At 48.8% G+C, this 22,786-nt stretch overlaps 2 protein-coding genes across 3 annotated transcripts in view; one reads left to right on the top strand and one right to left on the bottom strand.

The window, feature by feature from the left end:
- Positions 1 to 9,366, top strand: part of NRAP (nebulin related anchoring protein) — a gene marked incomplete at both ends in the record, with an annotated part of 71,602 nt that extends 62,236 nt beyond the window's left edge. Inside the window, 7 exon segments of the mRNA XM_082633698.1 lie at positions 803 to 901; positions 2,181 to 2,285; positions 5,637 to 5,744; positions 7,286 to 7,528; positions 7,532 to 7,597; positions 8,584 to 8,715; positions 9,262 to 9,366. Coding sequence (XP_082489824.1) covers positions 803 to 901; positions 2,181 to 2,285; positions 5,637 to 5,744; positions 7,286 to 7,528; positions 7,532 to 7,597; positions 8,584 to 8,715; positions 9,262 to 9,366 — 858 coding nt within the window.
- Positions 9,367 to 9,406: 40 nt separating this feature from the next.
- The window catches only part of HABP2 (hyaluronan binding protein 2), a 36,380-nt gene continuing 23,000 nt past the window's right edge, over positions 9,407 to 22,786 (bottom strand). Inside the window, exons 4-13 of one of the 2 annotated variants that reach the window (XM_082633706.1) lie at positions 21,818 to 21,925; positions 20,460 to 20,576; positions 19,590 to 19,709; positions 18,922 to 19,093; positions 17,542 to 17,639; positions 15,877 to 16,132; positions 15,121 to 15,263; positions 14,274 to 14,408; positions 12,756 to 12,898; positions 9,407 to 10,114 (exon numbers count right to left, since the gene is read on the bottom strand). In XM_082633706.1, the coding sequence (XP_082489832.1) occupies positions 9,950 to 10,114; positions 12,756 to 12,898; positions 14,274 to 14,408; positions 15,121 to 15,263; positions 15,877 to 16,132; positions 17,542 to 17,639; positions 18,922 to 19,093; positions 19,590 to 19,709; positions 20,460 to 20,576; positions 21,818 to 21,925 (1,457 nt within the window). In that variant the 3' untranslated portion in view covers positions 9,407 to 9,949. Of the gene's footprint in view, positions 10,115 to 12,755; positions 12,902 to 14,273; positions 14,409 to 15,120; positions 15,264 to 15,876; positions 16,133 to 17,541; positions 17,640 to 18,921; positions 19,094 to 19,589; positions 19,710 to 20,459; positions 20,577 to 21,817; positions 21,926 to 22,786 lie in introns of both variants that reach the window. The other variant, XM_082633705.1, reaches the window with a different exon arrangement.

The following is a 22,786-nucleotide window of genomic DNA, read 5'->3' as shown; positions in this document are numbered from 1 at the left end:
GACTACCACAGACGCAACCTGGCGTTTATTTCCTCCTGATGAGGGAAACTGCAGATGGACTGGAGATATCAAGAGGGCCCCATGGCCACTGGACTCCTGATATTTCTCTGGGGCCATGTGCAACCAAATCCCAAGACAGAACAAGATTTCCCTCCTGGTGAATTCACTTGCTGGGGAGTTAAAGGCATGTTCCAGTCGGGCAGTGAAAGAGGGGTGATGCATTAGAAGATTCTCAAGAGAGGCGTTAATGTACAGTTGTGATCTAAGCTGGCCCATTATTTTGGGGGAAGCAGGGAGAGGGTTTGCCACCCATCTCCTGAGTTTACTCACAGAGTCCAGTGTCTGGGGGTTGCCTGACTTCAGAGGCTGTTAAAAGTTGCACAGAGATGGTTACATTCACTGAACTCCCCACCATATTGATGACCTAGAGATTCTTGCCCTGGGAGCTCGTTGAGGGTGCCACTGCTTTCTTCAGTTCCTTAATAACAGAACCTACTTTTATAGGGTCTGAGCAGGGCCACCTTGTTGCTAGATCCTTCCCTTTATTGAATTCCTTTATTGTGATGAGCTATGGCATTTTGCAGCCTCTCTTTTCAAGAACGTAAATACCTGGAAAATGTTCCTTATCACAGAGGCAGCTTGGATCTCTTCCGTATGCTGGTGAGGCGCCCACCAAGAAGAGAGACGTGTTTTCCAATCCTGTCATTGGTACATTTGGTACTGAGTAGATGGGGTGAAGCTGCACTCAGAAAAGTTCATGGTGTTTGATTGTTTCATGAGAATCTTGGTCCTTCTCTTACAGACCAAATACCGTAAAAAACCAGACACCATCAAATTCACCACGGTGGTTGACTCTCCAGACCTAGTTCATGCCAAGAACAGCTACATTCATTGCAATGAGGTGAGTATTTTCTCTTCACTCATCCCAGGCCCAGGAGTGGGCAGTGCTGTGCAGTGGTCAGTGCTTAAGATGTGAGGGCAAACCTTTTGTCCCTTTCCCGGGTGATCTTGGGTCAGTTTTCTAATGTCTTCTAACTCCGGTTCCCTTATTTGAAAGGAGGATAATGATAGAAACCATTTCATAAGATTGAGTGAATTAAATGAGGGTTAAATACATAAAAGTACGTGAAGCTTTTAGCAACTATCGGAACATAGAAAGTCCTCAATAAATGTCCCTAGTTTGACTCATAATCATAACAATAATAATTCTAAGTATTATTGATGATCCCTTACCAAACACTAGGTCAGATACATCTTAATTGTTGATAAATGATAATGGAATTAAAAGCTTAACATAAGCCAATTAGAAAAAAAAACCGGCTATATCAAAAGCTTCTTTCTGCTTTTACTCTCTATGTGATTTAGCCCCATTTCCTGTCTCCTGTATTAATTTCGAAGAATAGGAAGTTACATATATATTTTTTTCTCTGAAATTGTCCAGGGATTGGATTTCGCACACTGACAAAGCTGCCCCGTGCTCACAGAGTCCAAATGTTGTACTGACCAGTTCACATTTGCAAAACCCAAATTGAATTTGGGAAAGGGTTGGAATATTAAATATTATATTTCCTCTCTAAAACTGGATGAGACTCAACCACTTCCTAAAATTGTTTGCAATTCTTAGATCGCTGCCCTAAAAATAGCAACTAAGATAAAGCTTGAGTTTTAAAATTGTGTCTTCTTGGGACACAGGGTGGACCGTGAAAACTTCACGCTTCTGAACAGATATTAAGGCATTTGAGACTTTTTAGCTGTTGTGTCTTTTTATTATTACTATTAGTGTTAAGTAGCAAAGGTATGGAGGCATCTTGTTACTAGTAAGAAGCTTGAGCAATGCCCGGTTGCAAAGATTCTCTGAAATATCCACCCACTTTTACTGTTTGTGAAACACACAGGTACAGCCAGCCAGGGTGATGGTTTGTGACCCTTTGGGAGCAAATCTTGATGAATATTTTAAACAGGGTTTATTTAAAACCAACTCCGCCACCGCCTGACCCTGGCCACATGGGCCCCTCCCTTCCTGGGTGGCTTCTGGAGGGATGCTCTCCACGGGCTTCTGTGCCCTGGGGTGAGGGTATGGGGTCACTCGAGTGGGAGGGGCAGGAATGGGAATCGGCCCCTCTTCACCTTGGCTGCAGCAAGTGCGGTTTCCCATTTACTGTGAGCCTTCCTCCCCGCAGCGCCTGTACAGGTCAGGGGATGCCGAATCCCGGCACAGATACACCCTGGTCCCCGACCACCCCGATTTCACCAGAGCCCGCCTCAATGCGCTGCATCTGAGCGATGTAAGTGAACCAGCGGTTCATGTGGTGTGTGCCTGTTTCTGTAAAATGATCTGTGCCCAAACAGGATATTATTATTATTTTTTTTTAAAAAAAAAGAAGGTCCTAGGAAGGGGGGCTGGGAGTAGAAAGAACCGTGGATTGAGAGTGGGACAAATGACATGTGTGACTTTGAGCCACTTTCCTTGCTGGGCCTCAGTTTCCCAGCTGTAAAATGGGGCTGGAGCTGTGCTAGCCAATGCCTGTGGTCCTTCTAGCTCTCAAATCCTAATGCCGGGCATGGCTCCAAAGACCTCGGTCAGGTGCTGGGTTATGGCCAGAGGAGTGTTGGCGGTGCCGTGGCCCCGCGGGTGTAGACACCTGCTCTGTTTGTTTTTTGGACACCTCTCCTTAGCCGTTCAGAGCAGTGTACGTTTGGAGACAAAGTGGCGTTTTCTCTGCTTTCTGCAGTTTAGAAAGATGCTGCAATTGTAGTCCATCTGGTCCAAACACAATCCGCTCCTTTGTGTGTGAGGCTGTAGACCCCAACACGTCTGTTTCCCTTGGATGTGTGCCCTTTGCATGCATCATCAAGATGCTGTTTCCTAAACCCAGGCTTGTTGGCAGGGGTTGGAGGCCCCTGGTTGTAATAGAATAGGCGGCCGCTCTTCCAGCAAAGCTGTGATCCTGGGATAACAGGTATCGAGGCGGCAGAATCAAAAGATGCTGTCAGATCAGAATAACACAGGCTGAGTGTGTCGGCCTGGGGCAGCGCGGGGCCTCCCAGAGTCTGGCCATTCTTCCCGCCCTGGCCGGGCCATTGTGTCCTGGGGCTCCGTGAAGATCAACAGCTGCTGCGGTTCACCCTAGAGATGGCTGCCTCGCAGGGGTTGGCGAGAGGCGCCTTCTAGTTAGCGTGTGTATTAGTTTGTTGCGTTTGTAAAGCCCTGTGGGATCCCACACAGTGAATGTGATGGTGCTTTGTAAATATGAGTTATTATGACCATTTGATGCTTTTGAGGGCTGTGCGAGGGATAATTTTAGAACAGCAGCTCTGGTGGGCTGACCTCCATCTGGGGAAGCAGGACCTCCCCCTCAGCGGAGCTTGGACAAAACATCCATCTCATTAATGCTGCAAGGATGGGGGAAGGCAAGGCCTCCATCAGAGGAACTACCGGAGGCCCATTGCCCTGGAAACTGGGATAAAACTGCCGGTCCACTTGGGGCCCAGCTTAAGGAGGACAGCCACCCCAGGCTGGTGGCAGAAGCATCTTTCCGCCCACGAGGGATGCCAGTCTGCAGAGTTCCGGAGCTGAAATTAGCCGCCAGGGCACGCGGGTATGGAGAACTCGTGGACCTCTTTTGAAAGAGCACTTCTTTGGGGGCGTGTAGGATACGCACAATTGGATCAAGTGCTCTGTGAGGATGATGTGGAGGGAAGGTGACCTTCCTGGGCAAAGAAAGCCATTGAGATGTGTAAGGCAGCCGAAATAACTAAAGAATCAAATGACTCTAATGTGTGAGGATGAGGGCAAAGCTGTGCCCACTGTGATAAAGAAGAGCAGCACCCAGGGTTCCAAATCAAAGAGCCTGCGGAATCTAAAGGCTCCCAGTGGCAAGGCAAGAACCTCAACAGAATAAAAAAAAACTCGGGGAGGAAGTGATGACAATCAAGCAAATAGTATACAGGGAGAAGTGTCCAGGAGACGGGGATCCAGCACCTCGGGGAGAACCCCAATTTGGGCCGTGCCCTGGAGTTGACCCTCAGTTACAGAGCCTCAGAGGCTGGGATGCATTGAACACCAGAGTGGGGTGACGTTGGAGTTTGATGCTGTGGATAGATCGGTGTCATTTCCTAGCCCAGGTCTGGTATGGAGGCTCTCATTAGGAAGGCACCGCCACAGACCCCTTTCCAGGGAATGATAAGGGTTCTGACTCTATTTGCTGGTCTAATATTTGCGGGACCATCGGAACAGGAAACGTAATGCTAGAGGGGCTGGTTGGTCCGTCATTGTCTGAATGCCCCTCCCCTTCCTCATACCTCTCGGTCCAGCCCGCTGAACTCAGTGGTGACCCGGGAAATCTAATCCTTTGGGCCCTGATCGTGATCTATCAGTAAGGTGATTACCCCAGCGATGATTGGTTCTGTACTTCTCGCTGCTTGAACAGAATAGGTGTCTGGCTCCTGGTTTGCGATGTTGGAGCTGGAGGCGGGGATGAAGGTGAAGGTGGCTAAGAGCAGCAGCACCGAAGAATGATGGGCTCCACCGCGCTTGGCTCAAGCTTTCCGTGGTCCCCTCTAGCTCCAGGCCCGGTTGTGCGGTGGCGTGAGGGCACTTTGCTTTTTTCTGCCACTTTTCCTGGGCTTAATCCCCCGAATCCCCTGTAGAACAGAGCCTCAGCCTTGACCTCTGTTTCCAAGTGACAAAAGTAAGGTTCTTAAGGGCCCCCTCACCTGCCGTGGCTCTGGGAATGAGTGAGAGAGGGACACGGTCTGGGGCTGTCACTTTGTCATCTGTTGGTGATGTGCCTCGCCCGCTGTCTCCCTTCTCTGTGGCGGAATAAAGAACAGCCTTCCGCTGGGATCTCCAGATGACTCCTTTCATGGAGCCATTCCCTTATCTTGAAAAAAAAATATTAGCTACATGAAGGCACGGGAGATTTTGATGCCTCCATCGGTGATGTGGGTCTACCTGAGGACTGAGAGGATGTGATTACAGACTCCCCGAGGGTGTGTGAGAACAACTTGAAAAGGGAAAAAAATGAAAGAGGAAGATGTGAAATACGGGGGTCAGGAACTCTGGCAGGTTCCTGACAATCAATTTAATTCAGGGGAAGGCTCTCCCCTCAGTGCAGGCGCCAGGGGTGCATGTGGGATGCAGCATGCTTCATAGGGATGCTGTGACATGGCATCAGAGGTAGCCCAGGGGCCCCCAGGACGTCAGTGGAGCCTGTGAACATGTGGGTGCCAGGACCCAAGGAATAGAACCTTCGGCATGTGGGAAGAAACAGGGTTCTTGAACTTTGAGTTCTGGCATCTAGAAGCTGCAAACGCTGAAAGTAAAAGCAAAGACAGAAAGAAGGGGGTCAGGGGCACCTGGTACCAGTGGCATGAAGCAAATGAGCCAGACCCACAGACCCCAAGACCCACAAGAGCAGGGCCTGATGCTCAGGCTGGGGGCTGAGAGCCGAAGCCCTTTGTGGCCAGAGCTGGGGAGGTCCTCAGGATGGATGTGGGACCACGGGCTCTGCCATTCTGGGCACCAGCAAGACAGAGGGTACATGTTGAGGAACCACTCCCACTGAGAACCAGCAACATTGCAGACATGGAGCTACTCACTCCCCGCTCACTCATTTCTTTGTTTCCCCAACTAGAAAGTCTACAGAAACTCTTGGGAACAGACCCGGGATGGTGGCTATGACTTCAGGCTGGACGCCATCCCGTTCCAGACCGCCCGGGCATCCAGGGAGATTGCCAGTGACGTAAGACCTCACGTTCTCTCCCTCCTCTCTCTCTCTCTCTCACTGATAGGTTTTGCTTTGGTTTTCCCAGATCTGTTGAAAGGCAAACTACCGGGAACCAAAATTGAACAAACATTTCAAATGAAAGAAAAAAGTTGGCCTTAATTTTTAGCATCTTAGCCAGAAATTTGGAATTGGGGAGGGCTGTATTCCCACTCTCTCTCTTTTAAGAGAGACACTCTTAAAAATTGACGCATGTGGGGCTTCCCTGGTGGCGCAGTGGTTGAGAGTCCGCCTGCCGATGCAGGGGACACGGGTTCGTGCCCCGGTCCGGGAAGATCCCACATGCCGCGGAGCGGCTAGGCCCGTGAGCCATGGCAGCTGAGCCTGCACGTCCGGAGCCTGTGCTCCGCAACGGGAGAGGCCACAACAGTGAGAGGCCTGCGTAACGCAAAAAAGTAAATAAATAAAATAAAAGTTGACACATGTGGACAGTACCTAGAAGTCAATTAACATATGATTGATTTGTTGACCTTCAATTGACGGACTATTTTTTTTTAGCTGAAGTGCACCGTGATGGGATAGAAAGAGATTGGGTTTCCCCCCTAGATTGACTTGAGTTCAAATCCTGGCTCAGTCATTTAGGAATTGGCTCTGTGGTCTTGGGCAAGTTGCTTAAATTCTCTGAACTCAAATATCTCCATCTATGAAATAGACATCTAATACTGGTCTCCTAGGATTGATGTAGGGATGAAACCAAAATGGCTCCTAGTGTCATGCACAGAACATGACAAAACACAGCAGCTTCCGTTATTGAATAGGAAGATATCATTAACTAGATACGTCATAATTCATGAGTGGCTTATTACTGGTCCAAAGTGAGATAAGTATAGAAATCAAGAGCAAGCATTCAGAAACATTCTCAGCAATTAGACATTATGACCTCCAAGCCTGTGACTGGTGGATTCCTCTGGCTGAGCAGAGTAGAGGCCAGTTTTTATGTGTTATCAGATGTACCTGGTACCACTACATACTAATCACAGGCAGGAGGACCACATATTGGACTTTGACAGATTGGAAATTTTAAAAAGCAAAACAAAATGAATCCTGTCCTTCACTATAGATGGTTTGAGGAGCACTGGCCTGGATCCCTGAAAGCTGGAAAGAATCAAAGCATGAGCGGCTCCTGAGAATGGACACATTTTTCTTGCTGTTAGATTATTAACCATCACAGCGGCAATGATACCAGCAGCCAACACTCGGTGGGCGTGAGCCTGTGCCAGACATGATGCTCAGCCCCCACTGAATCCTCTCAATGTCCCATGGGGTGGAGGTTCATTCTCCCATTTTATCAGGTGGGGAAACCAAGAAACCAGAGAGACTCAGTAACTGACCCAAGGCCACACAGCAAGTAGGCAACAGAGGGAGATCCAGATCCCAGGTCTATCTGAATCCAAAGCTGTGCCCTTAACCCACTGTTGAACCTCCCGCTGAGATCCTGAGGACTGGTCCTAGAAGGGAGGTGGGTGCCCATGACCCCCCTCTGCCTCTCTGACCTGCAGTTCTGGTACAGAGGGGCCTTCCTGCAGGACCGGGGCCTGCAGACTGGGTACTGCAGCATCCATGACGACCCAAGGATGAAGCATTTCCTCAGCGTCAGCAAACTCCAGAGTGACAATGAGTACAGGAAGGACTTCGCTAAGAGTCGGTCCCAGTTCCACAGCCGCCCAGACCAGCCTGGCTTCCTCCAAGCCAAGGGGAGCCAGCAGCTGGCCAGCAGTGTGTGCTACAGGCAGCCCCTGCCCTAGCCCACCTGCGGCCCAGAGCAGCTGGGCCTGAAACCTGCCCAGAAGGCCCACCGGCTGCAGAGCGACGTGGGCTGCCCTCAATCCCTGGCCGAGGCCCGGCCTCTGGGACCTCTTCATAAGAGATGGCCAGAATCCCACGTCCCATGTTACCTTCAGGGGGGACCTGGGCTGAGATAGAACCCAGGAGACCTAACTCAATAGTGCCAGAAGAAATGACAAGAATTGCAATGTATTGAGTCCTTCCTGTGGGCCAGGCTCTGTGCCAAGTGCTTTCTGAGCGTCGTGCCACATAGCTCTCATGACCATACCATCACTGCCCCAGTTTACAGATGGGGAACCTGAGGCTTAGAGAGGTGAAGGAACACACTCAAGATCACATGGCAAATAAGTGGCAGGCCTGGGATCTGAGCTCATTTGTTTTGATGTGAGCACAAGCTCTTGATTGCTGTCCATACTCTTTCCAAGGGATCTTAGTAGTCGCCTGGACCGTGACCTTTCTCTGGGAGGCAACTGAAGCCCAAAAAAGGGAAATGACTTCCGTAAGGCCACAGAGCAAGTCAAGATGGGAGCTCGGCCTTGAACCAGGTCTCTGACCCTCCACCCCCGTTACAGCCCCATCACTTGAATGGAAAGATGCAGAGGACAGCGTTATGCTGGCCCAGCTCCCAGCACATAGGGTCCTCAATGCCAGGGAGCTCCGGCTTAAGCTGAATTGGCTCCCTTGACCGCTTGACCGGGCTTCACTAACAGCATATTCTCCAGGGCAGGCTTTTTTTTTTTTTTTTTTTTGCGGTACGCGGGCCTCTCACTGTTGTGGCCTCTCCCGTTGCGGAGCACAGGCTCCGGACGCGCAGGCTCAGCTGCCATGGCTCACGGGCCCAGCCGCTCCGCGGCATGTGGGATCTTCCCAGACCGGGGCACGAACCCGTGTCCCCTGCATCGGCAGGCGGACTCTCAACCACTGCGCCACCAGGGAAGCCCCAGGGCAGGCTTTTTAAGCCTCCCCCCAAACCCTGCTGACCTATTCCTCTTGCCTCCCTCCTTCCCCCAAGGTTAAGTATAAATCAGACTTGAACCTGACCAGAGGTATTGGCTGGACACCTCCTGGCTCCTACAAAGTGGAAATGGCTCGGCGGGCTGCAGAGCTGGCCAACGCGAGGGGCCTGGGTCTCCGGGGAGCTTACGTGAGTAGCGGGCTGGCTTGCAAGGCCATGGGGGAAAGGCAAACTCATTGTTTCTTTTCTAACTTTATTTTTGGCCAAAGGTCAGCTGGCTCTAAAGACGTGTGAAATACAGCTCAGGCAAGGCGCCTAATTTCATGGGTCTGAGGTGACCAGGAGGAGGACACCCGGGTTAAACTTCCTGCAGGGTTTTCTCTGAAGTCACAGCCATTAGTTCGTCGGAGACAAACATGCGGGGGCTACATCAATCGCAGCCGCGGCAGCCCAGGCTGTGCTGACTGCTTGCTCGTTGCATTCATGGAAGGGGTCAGGGACTTGCTGGCTACAGCAGTCTGGGTTTTGAACCCTACTTTGTTCGGAAGAAAGATGCCACGTCTAAATGAGAGATTGGCTTTACTTCTTTATCTTTCTTGCCTTGAGGATCCTTCTTCTTGGGGAGGATGGAGGAGGGAAAAAGGAAGGGGAGGGCGAGCATGTTAGACAGCTTGTCCTATGGGGGCAGGGCAGGAGGTTCATCCTAACTCAGGGAGGTGTGTCTGATTTCTGCAGGCAGGGCAGGAGGCTGTAGAGACCGGAGATGATCAGAGGGGGGATGTGAACCCAGATGCCACCGAGATTCTTCACGTCAAAAGGAGGAAGGCCCTGCCGTTGTGAGTGGGCGGCGTCCACCTGGGATTCTTGGGAGAGAAGCTGGAGAGGAAATGTGCACGCCAGAGGCATGGCTTCAGTTCGGGCCAACTGTGAAAACAGCACCCCAGCCCATGCTCCGACCCTCCTTTATTAAAATAACAACTCTCTGAAAGTGGGTGGAGAATGTTGTATTTTGGTCCTCTGTCAGATACCTAGAAGTGGGTGGCCCTGTTGCGTGCCTTGAGTGTCTGGGATGAGGAATAAAGATGTAAAGGTGACCCCCACTGACGCTAAGCCGTCTGAAATCTCACATTTGCAAATGTCCGAAGTGAAGGCAGTCGATGAACACTGATTTTCTAGAAGCTACAATTGTTGGAAGGGAAGCAAACATCCTATACTTCAGGTTGATTCTCTCATTTCTGGGTTTCCCAGGAGGGAGCCTGAGGAAGTGGCGGCCATGCTGGTCCAGGGCACCCCAGGCTGGGCAGCAGTGGTCTCTGCTTAGAGCCTGGACACTCGGAGGCGTCAGAGGCTGTCCACGGCTGCCTGTGAGGCCTCGCCTTGGCTGGGTGTTAAGGAGGATGGGCTGTGAGCTTTGGAAGACACCTCAAAAGCTAGCCTCCCTTTCCATGGTGGCTTTGATCCAAGTCAGGAATTTGGTCACTTGGGTGTAGACTCCTGGCTTCTTCCCACACTCCAGGCCCCAGCTCACGATCCCATAGATGTAGTAGGTACCGTTCCTCTCACAGGTCAGAGGGCCTCCAGAGTCACCCTACGGGAAAAAGACTCAGGAGTCAGCCTTGTGAATAGGAATACATTCAGAGACAGCCCCACCCTCCGTGAGGGGATACCAGTGGGGGAGGGGTGAGACTGCTGGCCTGCCCTGGGGAAAGTAGCAACAAGACTCTTCCAATGCCTCGTGACGCAGTGCTCTGAAGGGAGAGAAACAAATACCAGCCTACGTCCTGGGTCAGTGAGGGCTTCCTGAGTCAGAGAAGCCACGGCGCTGGGGCCCGGTGCCAGGCCCAGCCCTACTTCCTGACCCGCCATGACTCTTAGTGATACAGGTATTACAAGGGGCCCTCAACTTCTCATTCCGGCAGGGATCTGGCGGAGGCTGAGAGGTGCCCTGTTTGGATAGAGCCCTTCCAGGGCCCACAGGGGCACACACATGGCAAGGAGGATGGGGCTCAGAGGCAGCACGGCCTTGCTGTTTAACATGGTCCCTGGAGTTAGATCTGCTGGGCTCCAAACCAGGCTTACCTGCTGGCCAACGGGGCCTCGGTTTCTCACACTGTAAACAGTGGATAGCAACAGAACCCCTGCCCCACCCTGAGGGTCTTGTGAGGACTAATGTTTGTAAAGCACATAGAACAGTGCCTGGTTCATATTAAACCCCCAGTTAAGGTGGAGGGGATGATGATGGTGAGGAGGAGAGGAATGAGGATGTCTCTCTCTCTCTCTCTCTTTCTCTCTCACACACACACACACACACACACTGCTGCTTACGCACCACGACTGGTAGGATTTTTAATGAATTGTCTCTTTCAATCTTAGCCACAATCTGCTGATTTTATGGATACACTATTTCCGTTTTATAGATTAAACACCTGAGGTTGGAGAATTATTTCGGTGCAGTGGGTTGAATGTTTATGTCCCCCTGCCCCCAAATTCAAATGCTGAAGCCTAATCCTCACTGGGATGTTATTAGGAGGTGGGGCTTTGGAGAAGTGATAGGTCATGAGGGTGGAGGCTTCATGCATGGTATTAGTGCCCTTATAGAGGAGACCCTAGAGAACTAGCTTTCTCTCTCCACCACGTGAGGACACAATGAGAAGTTAGCAGTCTGCAACCTGGAAGAGGGTCCTCACCAGAACCCGCCCATGCCAGCACCTGATTTCAGACTTCCAGCCTCCAGGACTGTGAGAAATAAATGTCTGTTGTTTAAACCAGCCACCAAGTCTAAGGTAATTTGTTGTAGAGGCCCGAGCGGACTAAGCCATTCAGTGATTGATAAAGGTCACAAAGTAAAGGATAGAAGCAGGTTTCAAACCCATGTCCATCTGCTTTTAAAGCCTACAAGGGAAGCCTTTGAAATATCTAGGGAATTGAACAACCTGTTTTCTTTTTTTTTTTAATTGGGCCCTGTCTCAATTATCCTTTATTTGTAGTTTACCTTGAATTACTCTGGTAACCTATTGAGGGTTTTTTTTTTTTTCTCCAATTTGCGCTGTCTCAGTGCACGTACGTGTCACTGGCTCTTTTTTTTTTTAATTTTTATTTATTTATTTATGGCTGTGTTGGGTCTTTGTTTCTGTGCGAGGGCTTTCTCTAGTTGTGGCAAGTGGGGGCCACTCCTCATCGCGGTGCACAGGCCTCTCACTATCGCGGCCTCTCTTGTTGCGGAGCACAGGCTCCAGACACGCAGGCTCAGTAATTGTGGCTCAGGGGGCCAGCTGCTTCGTGGCATGTGGGATCTTCCCAGACCAGGGCTCGAACCCGTGTGTCCTGCATTGGCAGGTGGACTCTCAACCACTGCACCACCAGGGAAGCCCCGAACAATCTGTTTTCCTATTCGTCTTCTGGGGACTTAGGGGAAATCAATCCCATCTGCCCACACACCTCCTTTGAGTAGGTGGATATCTGTGGCTCCTTGGGAAGGGGCAGGGGGTCACAGTACAGCCACAAACCCTGGTGAGAGAGACCGTGATTTCCCATCCCAAGAGGGGCTCCCAAAAGGCTGGGAGATCATTGTTGGGTCCCTTTGTAGGGAGGAGCTCAGATGTGAATGTGCCCATGCTGGTCCCCCAAAGTCCTATATGGGGGCAGGTGTCAGGCAGGTTCTAAATTGGCTCTGGCCACAGAGAAGCCACTCAGCCAATTAGTTTATGAGGGTTAAATCGCCCTCCCCCTTCACACACATGCACACACATTTAAATCCTAATGGTTAGTCAATATTATTGTGAATTCTCTGGCGTCTCATCTCTCTCCTTCCAAGCACTGGTCTTTGGAACTCTTCCCTGCTTATTGGGATTTGCGGACAAGCTGCCCAGTGCTGCGGCCATTTAAACACAGTGGAGCAAACTCCTGCGCTGCCACTTGCCGCCCAGGTGCTATAGGCCAAGATGATTTCTCTAAGCATCTGTACAACGGTGATAATGACATCCCCTTCACCAGACGGTTGTGAGAATTAAGTCGGACAATGTGGGCAAAGTGACTGCTATGGTTATTACACTGAGTCGTCCTGGTTTGATGTGGATTCAGATTTGCCAGAGGACAGACATGTCCCCTTTAGCTTAATGGCAGGTGGGTCTCTGAACCCGCCTCCCAGCCCAGGGTTCTAAGGGCCCTCTGTGCCCGGTGTAAGGTCCTGCCAGCCCCTCCTTCTTCAAGTACCATTTGGAGTCTCTGACCTGGCAGGTGTCTTGCCCAGGCTTCTGGAGGTTTCCTGCACAAATCATACTGTCATCGATCATGTAGTCGTATAGCTGGCGGGAGTTGCACACAGCGTTGCTGATGAGCTTGACTTTGGCGTCCAGGAGCTGGTGGGACCCTTCTCCTGATGGGTGGAGAAAGGAGGTTGCCACTGTAGAGACCAGGCTGGAACCTGCCCCACCAGAAGCCAGCAGCAGTCAGAAGAGGGCCACCGGACCTGAGCTCGGCAGGAAGGGTGTTTACAGGAGATGGGCAGAGTAGCCTCATCTTTCAGGGCTGGGGACTCTTTGCTTTCAGCCTTCACGATGGTTCTACAGACCTTCAATGCTGTGCTTATCCCATGGAGCAGAATCATTTCTGCCCTCCTCTGTCTCCCCAGCTAGATGGTGAAGTTGGGCAAGCAGGGATGAGGTCTTAGACCTATTTTTAATTTCCCATGCCTGGCAGAGGGCTGCATGTGGTAGAGCCTTCATGACGCATGAAGTGCCCTGGTTGATCACCTAGAGTACCTGCTTCCCAGAGCAGACATTTCCTTGCCTAAAGAACCTCTGTTCTGCTCAATCTGCTCTCGTCAGCACGATGATGCTGAAAGGTTTAGAGGGACTCCAATGAAGTGAGCTACAAAAAGGTTTCCTGGTTAACCCTAAATCTAATTACCTATCAGAAATCTTCTTTCCCAGAAGCCTTCTGACAAATTTGTATATTACATTTCACTTTCTTCATGAATATGGGCCTATTTAAAGTGATTCTTGCTTTCCATTATTAAGAACAAGATTTAGGGGAAGAGAAATCTATTTTGAGTATTTGAGAGAGACTTGATATACACTTCTGAATTTCATATGTGAAAGGGTGTAATCTTGTCAGTACTATAAGGAAAGTAGCCCTTCGGTTACTTTTTAAGATCAGACCAAATCCTAGAGATAAATCAATAGCTTGATTTAACAAAAATTTATAGAATGCTACTATGTAGAGAGCCTTGACCAAAGCACTGTAGTAGAGTCAAAGGTGAATGAAACCTGACCCCTGCCCTCCAGGGGCTGACTTAATGAATATCTCTGGAGAATTCTATCATCTGTTATCATGATTCCAAACCTAGGATGTTATTGGGAAACTGAAACTCAGCTGTCCAAGTCAAGTGACAAAACCAAGAACCTAATACAAGTCTGTCTGACTCCAAAATCCATCTTCTTTCTAATTTATCCTCTTTCCAATGTACCTAGGAAAGGAAAAAAGTTCTCCATGGATACAGGATCAGTGCTTGGTGAAAGTCAAAGATCTAAGGGTTGGGGCCAAGGACAGATATGGAGATCAGAGAAGACTCCTTGAAGGTGATGAGATTTAACTGGAGCTTGAGAGATGGGGCAATCTCTTTCTTTTGTTTATACATTTTGAATATAACACTGATATCCAGTTCAGGAGGGCAGTTGAGTGTAACCCTTTCTTGTCTGGTGGATGTAACTCACCTGGGCCTCAGGAGAATGCATGGCCAGACTCACCTGTTTCTGTAACACCCCAGCCGGAGATGTGACACTCAGTCCCAGGGGGAAAGGGACCATCAGGCAAACATACAGTTTTCACATATTTGGATTCCAGAGCACAGTGACCATCCACTGGCTTTAGCTTGAGCAAAGCTAGGTAGAGAAAGGGGAAATGAGCAGTGATATCCTCTCTGTCAAAGAAGCATCAGCTTCAACTTGATTAGAAGGTGGACCTAGCAAAGCCCCATTCCCAATACCTAAAAGAACTCTCCCTTGGTCATTTCATTCTTTTAACTTTCAATTCAGAGGAGTAATAACACTTCCGGCTGAGTTTTAAATTACTTCTAATCCTTTTTTTAAAAACAGGCTTTAAGGGGGAAAAATTATATTGAGGAAGCAGAAAGAGTGAGAGGTCTGTGAATGGAGAAATAGGGGACAGAACTAAGCAGCAGGCAGATTAAGTACCTCATTGCCTACCAGGTGCCAGGTGTGCATGGGGATACATGAACATCACGTCACTTAGCACATAGGAAGTGGAGACTGTACGTCAGTGTCCCCATTTTACAGAAGAGGGAATTGAAGCTTAGAGAGGTGAGCCAGCTGTTAATTCAAGGCTGAGCTCTCTCCCCAATGCAATGTTCTTAGCATCTCTTCCCCTCAATTTAAGAACTTGTGCACATTTATCTGCAACACTAACACAGACCTTTAAGAACTAAAAAACTCTGGAATAAATGCTCTACCTTACAGGGTCTATGAGGGACCAAGAAGGCAAGAGCACCTTCTAGAACCAAACCTCAGCTTCCCATCAGTAGAGAAATCCACCCAGGACAAGACCCATGGGAGAGCCCCGATAGAAGAGACTTGCCAATGTCGTTGTAGGGAATGTCGTCTCTTTCCTCATAGTGGCTGTACTTGAATATCTTCTCCACCCCAAAGCTCTGCTCGTGGAATTCTGTCTTCTTCAGGTCCTGGTCCCCTAGCACCACTTTTAGATATTTGGCTTTTAAGCTACAAGGGAAAGTAAGATGATCAGGAGCTAGCCCTGGAATTTGAGAGACTGGAGCCACACCCTGGCTCTGTTCCTGGTCAGCTGTGTGACCTTTGACAGATGACCTGACCTTCTCGCCCCTCAGCAACCTCCTCTGTAATCATGGTCTTGCTAAAGAACTCTCCTGCTTGTCTTTTTTTTTTTTTTTTTTGCGGTACACGGGCCTCTCACTGTTGTGGCCTCTCCCGTTGCGGAGCCCAGGCTCTGGACGCGCAGGCTCAGCGGCCATGGCTCACGGGCCCAGCCACTCTGCGGCATGTGGGATCTTCCTGGACTGGGGCACGAACCCGGCAGGCGGACTCTCAACCACTGCGCCACCAGGGAGGCCCTCCTGCTTGTCTTTAAGTAGCTAGTTTTGAGGCTTGCATGTCAAAACACACGTAATGCACATGGTGAGCATTCTACACGTGGGAGCTCTCTTCTATCTGGTTGTAAGGAAACATCCTTTTGCCCTTGGAGCAAGATCCGACCCCCAGGTCCTGCCAGAGTTGCCAAGATGCTGCTCAGATGGGGAGAGAAGAACAGCCCTGGAGACTGCAGCCACCCTAACCTCTGCTCCCAGCAGGCACCTACTCGGTGCAGTGGGCGGCAGTCAGCACCCAGCAGGGGCGGATCAGTGTCCCCCCACAGAAATGGCCCTGGGGCATGGAGATGGTCAGTCGCAGCGAGGTCTGCAGGGACGCCTGCCATGGGTGCTTGCCCGCTGTGCTCTTAAAGCCGCCGTAGATCCTCTTGACCTTCCTCTCTGCTATCTCAGTCTTCCCGCAGGAGTCAAACTCGGGAAGTTTGGTCAGGGGCTCTGTGACGCTTCCCTCTGGGTTGGCAACATCTGTGAAGCACAAGAAAAATAAATCACACTTCTCACCCTCCCTCCAGACCCTCAGAAGGACCTTGTCAGAGGCATGGCTCTGCATCCAGTAGCTTAACTAGTGTCCAGAGCGAAGAGACTATACTGGTGCATATAGGATAGGCACGTGTGCAGTTAGCATTTGTTGAATACATTGATTAATACAAAGCGAGTCTATAGAATTAATGATGAAGATGTTGCTTTTTCCTTCTTATTTTGACATGTATACAGACACATAAAAATGTTTATCACTTATACGTGGAATCTAAAAAATACAACAGATTAGTGAATATGACAAAAAAAAGAAGCAGACACAGATATAGAGAACAAATTAGTGGTTAGCAGTGGGGAGACAGACGGAGGGAGGGGCAAGACGGGTAGGGACTAAGAGGTATGAACTATTAGGTATAAAATAAGCTACAAGGATTTATTGTACAATGGGGGAATATAGCCAATATTTTATAACTATAAATGTAGTACAACCTTTAAAAATTGTGAATCACTGTAGTGTACACCTATAACTTACATAATATTGTACAGCAAATATACTTCAATAAAAAATGTGTGTCTAAATATATAAATCCATCTCTGGGTATGTATTTAACTATTTGTTAATGCACACATATATTTTGGAGGCTTTTTTGGTGCCTGGGGGAAGATATTCAGATGAAGTAGAGTGGGGGAGAGAAGACATTTGCACACATAACTGTCATGCAAAGGAGAGAGCAACAAGTGTTGCATGGATGGTGCCCAATCTATTCCATGCAGTTTGTAAGAAGGGAGAGAGAATACTTCACTTCGTACATCTTGGAGGACTTCCTGGAGGAGTGGTTACTTGGGTTGATTCTCAAAGAATGATTGGATATGAACAAGAGCGGGTATGGGACAGAGTCTTACAGACAGAGGTGACCATAAGAGCAAAGGCACAGAAATGAAACTGTCCAGGGAAGTAATTCCATTGAGCAGAGGGAGGGTGCATTGCTTCAGACGTGGGTAGAGAGGTGGGCTAAGGCAGCGAGGCAGGAAGACTGTGAGGCTGGAATTCAGTCCATGCTGTATCCTGAGAGGCTGTGGAGACCCAGCCACTGTTTGATCACCACTGTACACTGAAGGCCTGGCATAGCGCCTGGCATCCAGCAAGCAATCGATCAATATTTACTGAGTGCACTGATTGGGAGTCAGGAAGCCTGAGTTTACAAAGGTATCCAAGTCTGCTCGGCCTCCCGAGAGGGGAGCGGAGGATTGGGCAGTTGGGTTGCCACTGGGATGGCACATGGTAAAGCAGGTGTTGTGGAAGGACAGGGGTAGGACAGAGAGGGAGTTCCAGGAACATCTGTCGATGGCTCTGCAACCTCCCCACTACCCAGCCCTCCAGACAGCCACAGACTTACCTAGGGCTGAGCAGGCAGGGACATCACAGTACTCCCATTTCACCTTTGCGTTGTTTACTTTAAAGAAACACCAGGGCTTTTTGTCTCCATCTGGGTTTCTAAAATAAAAAAACAAAGGGTAAGAATAAAAAAACAAAAAAATAAAAATAAAAACTGAAACAAACAAACAAAAAAAAACAAAAAAAATCAAACTAAGCCAGAGTCAAGGCTTGGTGAACTCGCTGGACCTCATTAAAAGTCCTTTGAGTAAGACAGCACCAAGCTCTTGCATCCCCCTGGGACCACATTCCATTCCATTCCTCCAACAGGTTAGCAAACCTTGACATATAAGGGTGGTTATAGTTTGGGGGCCAAATCTTAACTTCCAGAGGAGAATCTCAATAACCAGGAAGTAGTTCACGAGCTTTGTGCCAGATCCACGGGACATATTACATTGTTTGTAGGAAAATAAATGAGAGCCCTGTTGAAGATCCTTCTTTGTCAGGAAAGTGAAATAACTACAGAAACATGGTGAGAGTAGGGCTCCTCTGCCCGAACCTTCAAATTCTGTGCATGGGAATTCTCTGAGAGCGGCTGCTGGGGGTCACCCTGAAGATAGTCCCATGGAGGGAACAGCTCATGGTAAGTGAAAGTAGAAGGAAACTTGTGTCTTGTGCTAGGGAAATCCTCTTGCTTAATGGAACCAGTTTAAAGCCATACAAAAAAATCTGTTTCTATATGCAGACCATGCATGTCCTTGGCCTTGGTTAGACAATGAGCTGTGGGAGGAAGCCAACAGGATGGTCAAGAAGACGGGGAAGAAGGTAACTAGTCATCACCAGGGATAGAAATGGCATTATTCTTAGTTGGGAAAACCTGCACATCCGTGTGTCAGAGACCATCATGCTAACCAAACATTCCATTTTCCATTTATCCCTTTGAAGTTCCATTTATCCCTTGAAGTTACATGGGACTATATGACTGTTTCTGGCCAATGAAATATGCGTGCTAAGATGATGTGTCGCTTCTAGGCTGAGGTAATAAAACTCTCATGCTTCATGTTCCAGTCTCTCCTTGCCCTTTCTGTGTATTGGAGTAACTAAGTGAAGCTAAGAATACCCCCTACCTCCACACCCAACCTACATGACACACAAAGCATTAATGAGAAACTAACATTTATGTATTCAAGCCACTGGGATTTGGGGGTTGTTCATTACAGCAGCATAACCTAACATATCCTGAGTTGGAAAATCTTCTTAGAAAGAAAGCTGATGAGTTTCAGTGTTCCGTTCCAAAATTTCGAAGCTGGCCCAGGAAAACTAGGAGCCGGGGGAAGGGACAAACAAATCCTTACATTGACAAGTGGCCAAGATGGAGCATAGGGAGGATGGTAAGTTTTACCTGCAGAAGTTGTGCTCCCCAATCCCATGGGCCTCAGCATCCTCCATAAACATGTTGTAATTCTCCTTCAAGAGGAGGTGGGAGTTCCAGTAAAGGCATGAGTGCTGGTTGACTGTCTTACTCACTTTCCCTCGGTAAGAGTAGCCATCACCAACATAGCAGTCATCAGAACCTTAGAGAGAGCAGTTGGGAATGTGAGAACTGAGACCAACTGGTGTGCCGTGCCTGGAAAGGACTTGGCAGGTATATCAGGTGGTGAGAGGATTGGGCCTGAATACTGGTCATCCTGAGGTTTCACTACGAGTTCCCAGAAATAAGGTGGTTTGAATGCTCCACATTCAACCCAGCTTAAAAACATGGAATATCATGGGGGTGGGGGTGAGAGCTGAGTTCTTTAATTTTGGCTCAAACAAGAACCAGTGGTAGATAGGTTGAGGCCCAAGGATACCCAGGAGTGTTTGACGTGCCTGCACTATATCCCAGTTTATTACTTCCTCTACATGGAGCCAGACATACCCTACGCCCTTAGGTTGGAAGGCTGAAGCAATAGCAGAGCTTGGGAATTGACTTGAACCCTGTTCTGGCAACAAAATGCAAACAGACAAAGGATTCCAGAGGCCTCACATGTGTCCCTGAGTTTCTGATGACGTGGTGGTATAGACCCATACCTATTTCACAGAGCTTCCCCTTGAACTGTTCAGGACAGGTACAGGTGAACTTGGATCTCCGCCTATGCCGGGAGCATGTGCCACCATTTTGGCAGGGATTTGGCCTGCATGCAGGAACCGCTGTGAACACAGGAAGTGGGTCCAGCAAGGCTCTTTAGAAGGAGTTGCAGCTACATCTGAGCTGATGAGATATTGGTGGCACTTTTCTGGTGTCCATCCTTTCACAAAAATGGGTCACCAAAGGGGAAAGAGAGACCCACTGACATGCAAGAAAACATACACACAAACCTTAAGAACATAAGCAAACATGGATGAAGCAATATGATGGAGGCCAGCAAAAAAGAGTATATAAGTAGATGGGTCGCTCAGTAAGGAAACACAAGATGCATAGACTGAGCAGGACTTTGGGGGCCAGTCTCCGCGAGGTCGAAACTTAGCTCTGCCTCTTGACAGCTGAGTGACCATAAGCAGGTTAGCTAACCTCTCTGAACTTCAATTTCTTCATCTGTAAAACTGTTTCTTGTAGTGTTCGGGGGACAATGTGAGAGAGAATGTAAATCTCCTGGGACAATGCCTGACTCATAGCAGTGAATAAATATACATGGCCCATTCTAGGAAAAGACCAGGGCTTACTTCCTAGATGAAATGAGTTTCAAGATGATTTTTTTTTGTTGGGAAGAGACACAGACAAGTCAATTCTCACTGGACTGTCCAGGGATAATGAATCTTAGAAAGTCCTAGTTAAAAGGGCCATCTTGGGTGCCACCAAAACATTGGATGTATCTGGACTTCCACACAGGAGGATATTGACATCCCAGGCACAAGCCACTGTAGAGAGAGCTTAGCATAGAAGAGGCCTCCGGCACTTACCTGTGGAGCAGTGTGCACCCTTGTAAGGGTGTTTACAGGCACAGCGGTAGTAAGGAGAAGTCTGAGTAATGAGACAGTCTCCTCGGCCACATGAGTTGTTCTTGCATTTGTTTTTCACTGTAGGAGATCAATAGAGAAGTAGGGACAAAGTACAGGACATTATTTGGGGCACATTTTACTTTGAGAGGTACCTGTACAGTGCAATGTTTGGGAGGGGAGTGTGGGGGCGTGGGGAGAGGTGGTGTTGGTGACTGATAGAGCATGTGCCCCCTGTCCATGGTTCTGAAACATCATGCTACCCACCTAGACAAGGCTTCTCTCTTATCCTTGGATCACGGATGATTGCTTCCCAGTTCCTTATGAGTTTCTAGGGCTCATAGTCTTTATTATGCTATTTTTATAAATACCCTGATAATTTTTACACCTTCAAAAAAGTAGAGCTGCAATTTGAGTTTCTCCATTGTATAGCTGATTTTATATTTCATTTACAATTTTGTCATTCTTCCAAGAAGTTGAGGGGATAAACCCAGTAACTATGTTTGTGCCTGATATCCCAAACCATCCTGAAAAATTTACTGAAAGACTTTGTAGGATTGAAAATGGTAGGAATAACTGAAGAGGGCACAGAGAAAACAAGTCAACCATAAAACCCTCACTTCCTCCCCCACCCCGCTTAGATGGTTGCTAGATGCGACAGAATCCAGGTTCTCTCTAGGGGTGCAATTAGCCCGTAAGAATTCTATTCCCAATACCTTATCACATAGCCTCATGTTATGCCCACAAGAGGTCACTAAAACTGGACACACCTTTTATCAGAGTCTCCACGAGTGAGGATGGCAGGAAGAGAGAGCATGGGGCTGGGAGTCAGGCACCAGGTCTCTAATTTCTGCTCTTCTCTTAATTAGCTATGTGACCAAGAGCAAGTCCCCTGTACACTCTGGGCTCCCTTTCTCTAACAAGGTTGAGCCTTAAGTGCCCTGAGAGCCTTCCTGCTCTTGTATATGAGAACAACATTTCTCTGTTGAAGTTGGTCTAAACACTCTAAACAACAACAACAACAAGTCCTGAGTTTAGAACACATCTTGGTCAGAACCCAGCTATTATCTCCTCTTACCCTCAATGTTCTCATCTGTGGAATGGACATACTAGTCCTATCTAACATGTAAGGGTGAGGACTCAGTGAGATGCTGCCTGTGACCATGCTGAGGAATCTATTATGCACAACATAATAGATTGTCAGTGTGATTGTCAGCCTTTTCACGGGATTACCGAACACTTCTTTACCCGCTAGAATTGGAGGAGAAACTGCCTCTTGTTCAACATGGAGGGAAGATTGGATCCAGTGAAGGTCCACTCACCATTCTGACACCTGTTTCCAGAGAAAGGGGCTGGACAGCTGCAGGTGAATGTGGCCCCGCTGATGAGGCAGTCCCCACCATGTGCACAGGGGTTGGACAGGCATGGATCTAAAACACGTGGGCGGAAGTCAGGGTTGCAATGAACAGCAGGCAAGAAGCCCCCTGTCTGCTCATTGAATTTCCATCTCCTGCCCCAAATGAGAGAGGAACTGCCTAGCCAGTGATTGGGGAAAGGGAGAAACATGCACTGACCTTAAAGAGCCAGGAAAACTGCCATCACAAGACCAGAGGGAGGGATTCAGGTTAGTAAGAGGAGAGGCAAGAAGGAATAGTGACTGTCTCCCTCAGCCTGGCTTTGGATGGGGCCTTTCTCGTTGAGTAACTCCCCTTTCCCGTCATCAGTGTCTCTCTCCTCCCAGGCTCGCTGGGAGTGCCACAGGGTCTGTCTCTGATGCCGAAGGCATTTCACAAGCCTGAAGACCTCCCCTACTCCCAGTGCCCAGGGGTGGAGGTCAGGAGTGGGGAACGAAATCCCACCCCTAATGAAACACAAGCTTTCTGAACATCAGGAAAGAAGACCAAAGGCAAGAGGGGGACAGAAGAATTGACGGCGAGGAGGAAATGACCCAGTGGCCTTCATCTTTCTTCAACTACTTGTTCAGTTAGATTTTGTCATATTTCATCTGTGCCTTTGGCTTTTCATGGTTGTCTGAATGGATCTTCCCTTGGGGAATTCTTTATCCTTCTGTTCACACACATTGTTCTTTGGTTCAGGAACTAGGATCCCTGGGCCTGGCTCTTGTTTTGATGGTCCCTTCTGATGTTCCCCTGATGCCCCGTATCTTGGCCCTGCCTTCCAGGCCACTTCGCAGTTACACAGCTTTTATTCCAGCGGCTAAGTGCTTTCCATTACTTCTACTGATTTAGTCACATGGCTTTGCTTAGGCCCAGCTTCTCATTTTCCTTTCT

This window comes from Mesoplodon mirus, assembly GCF_964341445.2.
Source record: "Mesoplodon mirus genome assembly, chromosome: 2".
Taxonomy (NCBI): Eukaryota; Metazoa; Chordata; class Mammalia; order Artiodactyla; family Ziphiidae; genus Mesoplodon; species Mesoplodon mirus.
The sequence above is the reverse complement of the archived record's forward strand: the minus strand, read 5'-3'. Positions and strand labels throughout refer to the sequence as shown.